The 8,349-nt window shown below is 30.2% G+C and overlaps 1 protein-coding gene across 2 annotated transcripts in view; it reads left to right on the forward strand.

Annotated features, from left to right (window-relative positions):
- Window positions 1-1,776: 1,776 nt before the first annotated feature.
- Window positions 1,777-8,349, forward strand: part of LOC117170521 (nose resistant to fluoxetine protein 6-like) — a 33,881-nt gene continuing 27,308 nt past the window's right edge. For both annotated transcript variants that reach the window (XM_033357303.1, XM_033357312.1), the window contains exon 1: window positions 1,777-2,151. In XM_033357303.1, coding sequence (XP_033213194.1) covers window positions 1,911-2,151 — 241 coding nt within the window. In that variant the 5' untranslated portion in view covers window positions 1,777-1,910. The remainder of the gene's footprint in view (window positions 2,152-8,349) is intronic.

An 8,349-nucleotide genomic window follows, 5' to 3' on the forward strand; every position in this document is an offset into this window, starting at 1 on the left:
AAATGTCAATACACCATGTACGTCCGAAAAAAAAGTTGTATTTAAAGAATTCCTGTTCAAAAAATATATTTTAGGTAAAAGAACATGACTATATTATCCATGAATATTGTTTAAACTGAAATTTAAACTATGCATTATAATTTTTCTTTAATAATAAATTATTTCCAATATGAAAGTACACAAATTTGAGGACTTTTTCTGGTTTATAAAGTCATCAGTAAAAAATCTTTAGTTGAAAGTTCAGAGATTCAAGCACATGTAAAGCGGCCACTTTTAAGTTTATTTTTGAAAAAAGAAAATTATTCTTTAAATAAAGATTTCTTTCAAATGTTTTAAAATGTCGTAAAATATTTGAAATTCCGAGTAAAATTTCTTCAAACATTTTTAAATTCTGGAACTATATGTTGAGAATTCCTTATGATCCTTCAAAATATCATAAAACCTTACAGGTCCCATAAAATCCTTTTAAACCTGATGAAATTATTCAGAACTGTATGCAATTTTTTCAATAATAGCTCAAAATTATTTACATCATTAGAAATTTCTTACAAATTTATTCATTTGCTTAGAAATTCCTTATAGCTTTTTAAAAATCCTAAATTCGAGCCTTAAATATCTTGAAATCTCTTTAAAAATCTCTAGAATTCCTTAAAAATCCCCTTTAAACTTTTTTTATTTATATTAAAACTCCTTCAAAGAAATAATAAGAATATATCTCAAAAGATTAAAAAATCTTAATTAAATCCGATTCTTAAACACAGAAATTGTTTTTTATATTCTCGTAATTTTATTATTCATGTGAAACGGTTTTTAAATATGCCGCTTAAAAAACCAGTACACATTATTATAATAATTATTAAAAAAGGAGTATACATAAGGCTTTTTTGGCCCCAGGAATCTAGAATTAGAGAATAATTTTCTTTATGTATCAGATTTAAGATATAACCACAAAGACCATACAAAAAATAAACTAACGAGATAAAAAGAAAGGATTATACTATTTGAGATATAACCACAAAGACCATACAAAAAATAAACTAACGAGATAAAAAGAAAGGATTATACTATTGAAAATCATATTTAGGAACCTTAATTATTAATAAAAGAAGTATATAATTTAATAGAAATACACATTTTACTCTGAATGCTATGTTTTTTGTGCCTCATATGTCTACTTTCATATTTGATGACACTACTAATGACATTTGTTTTTTGACGAATGTTAGTTTTGACACTGACAAGGCAGTTGATCGAAATATACGATCTTTCGAGAAGCTCGCTTATATTAGACGAGATGAGATGAGATTTCATAAAAAAAAACGAGAGATTTTCTCGTTATTGCTCATATCTCGTATTTCTCGCTCAAATGCAACACTAATTAAAAAGTATTGTACTTTACATGCGAGATTGTCGAAAAGCAAATTTCCAAAGAACCTCTCGTGAATAACACGTTCCGCATTTATGTCTAATATCTTTGGTATATATCTATCTAGTGACAAGGAATCAAATCTTGGAAATGAGGAAAAAAAATCACTTTCCTAGTCAGAAAAATCAGACCCCCTATGTAATACTTTTCATGAACTTTTCATGTAGTTAATCACTATTAGCGTAACGCTATAGGTCTAAATCTTCCTTCTCCCTGAAAGCGCTATATATTACATACATAGTCGATCCCTTATCTTGCACTACGTATCTGGCACAATTCGGAAGATTTGGGACTCTTAATGGTCAATCGTCAGTTATACCAGTGTTCCTCGATAACATCGGTTGTCCTTACTATCAGTTAAACTTTCTATGACCAGTTCCCTCGCTTATTCTACGCCTCATTGAAATCTCAAAACATCTCAAGTAATTTATGTGAACTACTTAACATAAATATTAATTTTGTTTTATTACAAAATTCTAAAAAAATGTACTTGATGCAGAAAATTTGGCTAGTATTAGTACTTTTACGATACTTTTTGACCGTGGCTGAATGTCAAAAATCTTTAGAGAAAACGGAAGAAATTTTTAAGCGTCTGGGACCAAAAACTTTGTTGACAACATTTACAAAGACTGAAAAGGTCTACAAATATGCCAAAGAAACGTGTCAAGGACAATTACTGGTGTATGCAAATAGCATTAGAAAAGGAGAAACATGGGCTCTTAAAAGTAAGTTTAAGTTTGTGCAACCTTTGAGTGGACTTCATATAATATTATATTGTTTACTGTTACTTTTTTATATTATTGCAACTTTTTAATATACGGAAACATAATAATAATAATAAAATCTGCCAGATTCAAGGGCGCAACTGTTGTTTCTCATGCTTCGCGTTCGATTTTTGTATTTCCCCCAAATTTGTATGCAGGCCTTATAAAATGAAAGTTTTTTTCTTTTGAATATATTCTGATAACAAAATTTTATTACAAGTTTGTAGATTTTTTGTAATGCACAATTTTTCTGCCACTAATGTGCTTTCGTACCTTGCATCATTTTTCCAAAAATTCATAAAAATTTGTAGATTTTTTCAGTTAACAAATTTTGCCTCTTTATTTTTTTCGTAGCTTATGGCTTTTGTCTAAAAATTTGATTTTTCTATTTTTTATTTTGTTTTTTAGGGATAAAGCAAAAAATATGCGTTCTATCAAAAAGTTAATAATAAAAAATTTGTAGATCTATTTTGGGTGTACAATTTTTATATATTCGCCCTAATAAATGTTTTAATTTGTCATGTGTTGTTTTTCAAAATATTTAATTCCATTATTTTTAATGTGATTTTTAAGATTGAAACGAAAACCACGTATCGTATCAAAAAATGATTTTAAGCTAATTTTTAGACTTTTTTGGTTGAACAACTTTTATGAATTCATTTTTTCTCGTATAGTGTATCATTTCACCAAAAATTTAATTTTTCAATTTTTATTAATGTTATTTTTTATGATTAAAGCAATAACGACGCTTCCTATTAAAAAATGGTTAATAAGACATTTGTATATATTCTGGAAGTAAATAACTTTTATTCACTCATTTATTCCTACTTTGTGTTGTTTTTCCAAACATTTTATTTTTTTATTATTCTTAATTTTTACGAATAAAACAAAAACTATGTGTCCCATTACAAAATGAATAATGACAAATGTGTAGCTCCTTTTACGGTGAACTAATTTTTTCTATTTATTTTTGTCGTGCTTTGTGCCGTTTTTCTCAAAAATTCATTTTTTAATTTTTAATGTTATTTTTTACCATTAAAACAAAAACTAAGTGTCCTATCGAAAAATAATTCATGACAAAGGCCATAGCAGGATAAGCATGGTCTGAATGCCCCCGCTCGGATGTGATGCATATTGCATGAGCAAGTGGCTACCCCTATAAGATGAAGTTACTTCAAGTATCAACTAAAAAAAAGAATGTTTACAAAACATATAAATAAATTTTGAAAAATCAAAAAATTAAATTTTCTCAAAAACGGCTTAACCGACCATAATGGTCAAATTATATGTTAGAGAGGGTACTCAGAGGGTTGCGGAAAAAAAACAAGATCCATTTCTGTTGATAATGAGAAGATAAATTAAAAAAATTTTGAATAATTTTTCATACGGAAGTAGTTCTGGCACACGAACTATTTTCCCCTATATCATTCTCACATTCAAGGCTACAAAATGTATTTTTGCGGAAATGATCAGAGCTTTACTTCATAGTTTGAAAAAATAAAAACTACTTATTGGCCCCTCACATGCATTCAACTCCATTAGAATGAGGGGCTAACTTGATTTTTAGCCTATGACGCAATAATTTGTATGCAATGGTGTAATGAAAAACCAAATGCAACAGAATTATTCGCTTAAAAACACATTTCATCGTGAATTTACAAGTCAAAGTGTCAATTGATTATAAGTACATAGAAAATTACTTCTCTTCGTTTACTGCTGTCATTCGCCAAACTAATGTCATGTTTGCCACCTCGCTGAAGTTTGCAACGTTTTAAAAAAACAAATTTTTCACCCAGACCTAAAATTCGAAAGTTTTAAATAGATATATTGGATAACTAAAGGTACTTGTAAAAGTTTCAACACCCTAGCACTTCCAAAACACACCCCAATTTAACTCTCAAGAATCGAAAAAATCATAAAAAATGACATAAAATCTAGACCTAAAATATTAGTGTTGATTCTAAGATTTTTTAATGTCCAAATTAAATCTACAAAGTATTGCACCCCTACCTTTTCCGCAACACGCCCCTTTTCAACCCCTAAAAATAAAAAAAATCATAATAAATGATCGAACACCCTGAACTAAAATTATTTGTGCTTGTTTTATGATCATTCTGCTTATTCTGTAGGTATCAAATAGATTTACTTGCTCATAGAAGGAGCTTTTTCTGTAATAAAAATGAAAAACATAGACTTTCAATATTTTTCAAGTTTATGTTTCTGTCTTACTGGAAATCTTATTTTCTAAAAATCATAAAGCCCAGAAAAATGTTATTCGATATGTTGTGTTCAATGAACAACTTGTTAACTTACGGTAGTGTTATATGTCAAATTAAAAAAACAGTTTTCTTCATACCGGGTGTTTTTTATTATCTTGAGACATCGAAGTATGTCAAGAATCAACACCTAACCCCCTTTGAGAACGGGAGGAGAGAGGCTATAACTTTATAATTTCAAATTTAAAAAATTATTTTTTATCGGAGATTCAGATTCCCCATTAAAAAATATGTAAATTTTATTTAAGATTTTTTTTCAATTTGCCATAGATGGCGCATAAATGTCTCTAATAATAAGGATCCTCTAGGGAAGGATGCGACAAACCATGTGCACAATACGGATTGGTCGAGCTGAGTTTACTGGAGACTTCCTGTCAGGTTAGGTGGGGGTAGTGGGGGGCAGCTGTCCGTGGATGCATTGTGTAAATATGTGCAGTGTGTAATATGTGAAAGTATGACACAACCTTGCATTCAGTCTGGGGTTAAAAGTACGATCGTGCTCAGGGAGTCTCACGTCACGTTCTGTCCACTTTTCACGGGTTCGTGGAGGGGGAACATTGCGGCATCCTTCCCTAGAGGCTCCTTATCTAATAATTACAATGAAATAACTCCCCAGAGGGGGGGGGGGGGTTGATATTGCACAAAGTTGCTTTTCCCTTTTTATTTTTGAGGGGCCATCACTGCGAACATTGCAGCGCCATCTATCGCGAATCTGTAAAAAAACTCATATCCCCATTTCAAATTTTAAATTTGTAAGGAGTTTTTATGACGAACATTTGTTTGTAGGATGCACATTTCTTGAGATATTTCGAAGTCTCAAAATAAAAAATCCCCCTGTATAAACAATGTAACCTTTTTTTAAACTTTTGAAGACGTCATTAGGGTGGTCCAAAAATTAGATTTTTGATTTTTGACGATAGATCGCCCTTGATTTCTTCGATTCCTGGAAAAAATTACCTATTTCATTTAAATCTGTTAACATCAAACCGTGTCCCCGGAGTTGAGAAATTTTCATGGGGTTTTGTATGGGAAAAGTTCGGGTTTCGACAAAATAGAAAAAGAAGAACTTGTTATTAATATTTTGTAAACTAAAGTTTGCTCACCTCTTAAGGAATGTTTAAAGAATAGTTTTTATCCAATAACTTAAAATGTTGGCGTCCCCAACCCCCTTATACCATGCCTGGAAAGTGCAAAAAAATTGAAATTCATGCTAAATAAGGTATTAAAAATTTTTTTTTAAATAAATTATAATTATTTATTTTCTATAAATTAATTGAATTATATGCATCACAAGTTTTCAAGAATTTTTAAACTAAGTTTCTATTTTTTAAACAGTTATTATTTGCATGAGCAATTTTTTCTCATCTTTCAATCGTGAAAAGTAATTATTAATATCATTTGCTCCTTTCATTAGGAAAGAGGGGAGAAAATTTTAGATGAAAGAAAGTAATGCTTAAAGAATCACGGAATAAGTTGTCAAATTAGAAAATACTAAAGAATAAGTGACATAGTGCAAAAGATTCTAAAAAAATGTCTCCACATCTCCTATAAAAAGGCACCAGTGAATGATTATTAACTTTTTAAATAAAGCCCCATAATCGGTGCTATAGAAGAGTTTCACTGTAAATACAAAGCTGTCTTCCACAATAAATGCCACATGTAACATTCATTCACTGCATCATCAACACACTGAAATAGTAAATTATCGAGGTTGACATAGGAAAAACATTGTTTAAACAAATAGATATTGTTTAAATAATGATAGAATATCTTTTATAGAAAAATAACTTCTTACGATTAACAGTAAACATTTTTTTCGAATAAATTAAAATTGTTGAAATAATTATCAATTATATTAATCTGAAAATATTATTCTTAAAATTCATCAACGATATCATTTATCGAGAAAAACAATTATTTTTCATGATTTAAAGGCGAAACAAAAACTTCTTAAGCAATTCCTAATTAGTTAGGAATTCCGAGCATAATACAAGGGGATTGTAGAGGGGGGGGGGGTCAAAATTTAAAGTTATTGAATGCAAATTATTCCTTGAAAATTCCTTAAGTGTTGACTGAACTTTAATTTGCAAAAAGGTAATAACAATATCATCCTTTTTCCATTTTTTTAAAAATGGGCTTTTCCATTTCAAACCAAGGGTTAATTTCAAATACCCGGGGCACGGATTAATACTAACGGATTTGAAAGACATGAAATCTGTCAAATGAAGGGGGGATAGGTCAACAGGTCAATTCACGCGTCTCGGAGAAGCGAAAATTATCGTCAACTGCAGACGGTACTTTTACAAAAAAGAATCATCTTATAAACAAAGTAAGTAATTTGGTTCAAAAATTAAAGACGATATTGGTAGGATATGGTAGGTCAAACAGTTGTGGTATTCCTAGCATAAAAAAAGTTTTTCTCATATAAACAAATACTCTAGGTATAGTATTGTTTTTTTCTGAATATCAAGCAAATTTTTCTCGTAAAAACATAATGAACCATTTTTTAGAAACTTTATAATTAGATATTGATGGGTCATATAAGATTTAGCAATAGGTCGATCGATGCGTCTCGAAGCCGCGAACAAATACACTAGCTATATCTAGTATTGTTGTCTTTTGAATATCATTAAATTCCAATTATAAGTTTTTATAAAACATTAAATTAAACAAAGGGGCGCTCTTCTATGTTACATTTTATTTTTGGTATTTGTTGATAATTTCTAAATTGAAACCGGATCATTTCCTCAAAGATGATTTTCTTCTGAAAATGATACCGATCACCGGGTCGACCTCCACTGAATTTCCGGGTGTTTATCTTGTAACTACCACAGAGAAGTTTGCTTTCTGAAGATTCTGTCAATCACCAAAAGAACGATAACACACTGACCGTGGAGAAGGACGAGGAGAACTATAAGAGTATGATATTAGAGTATATATTATTGATTAAGAGACATAGGAACATCTTATCTGTTTGATAACACGTATCTGTCACAGAACCGAACTCTATACCAAGATGAGTTAGAATTGTATGCACTTATTTTAAAGTATTTAAGTTTAAGGTTTCATGCAAGACCAATCCAATTTGTTAATGATAAAATGAAACTATAAATGAAACTACACACTAATTATGATTAGTGTGTAATTTCATATTCTTTCCGTAACTTTCAAATCTACATTCGGGGCATTATTCCTCAACTGCCCCAACTCAAAAAGTCATGTTTTTCGATTGTCTCTAAATTCTGGGAATATGTTCGCCTACCCAACAGTAGTTAATCCACAAACTTATAGACCAGGATTACCAACCCTCCCCAAGTGAAGGGCGGTTGAATTTTCAACCCCAATGCCTGCAGTGGTAGTTTCAAACGCCTGTAACTTCCTTTCTAATTACGCGATTTAAAATTTTTATGAGGGTGTTGGAAAGTGCTTTTTACACGCTTTCATCCTATTTTATTATTTATAACAAAAAAAAATTGTTTAAACAACTTTTTCAATAAATCAATTGTTTATTTAACTTTTTTCGCAATTTAGGCATCTACGATTTTTTTTAAATAGTCTCAAAAGAAAGCTTGACTCTTTTACTATCAAAAATGTCTAATAAGAAAATGGACAAATTGAAATTCATTGAGTTACAGAGCCGGTAGTAGAGGGAGTCCTCGCGCTCGCACTCGGGCGTTATGCGGCAGCATACCGCGGAACAGTTTTAAAGTATGCCACTTTTTTGTATTACTCACATTGATCCAGAATTGCATGAAGTCATCGAAAAAAACTATTCAGTAAAGTTAACGAGTAAGTTTGAAGAAGTTAAAAATTTTTAAAGTTATTATGAAAAAATATTAAGTAAAAAGCACTTTCTTAAAAATGAACAGTATTTTTCTGAAGA

This window comes from Belonocnema kinseyi, chromosome 1, assembly GCF_010883055.1.
Source record: "Belonocnema kinseyi isolate 2016_QV_RU_SX_M_011 chromosome 1, B_treatae_v1, whole genome shotgun sequence".
NCBI lineage: Eukaryota > Metazoa > Arthropoda > Insecta > Hymenoptera > Cynipidae > Belonocnema > Belonocnema kinseyi.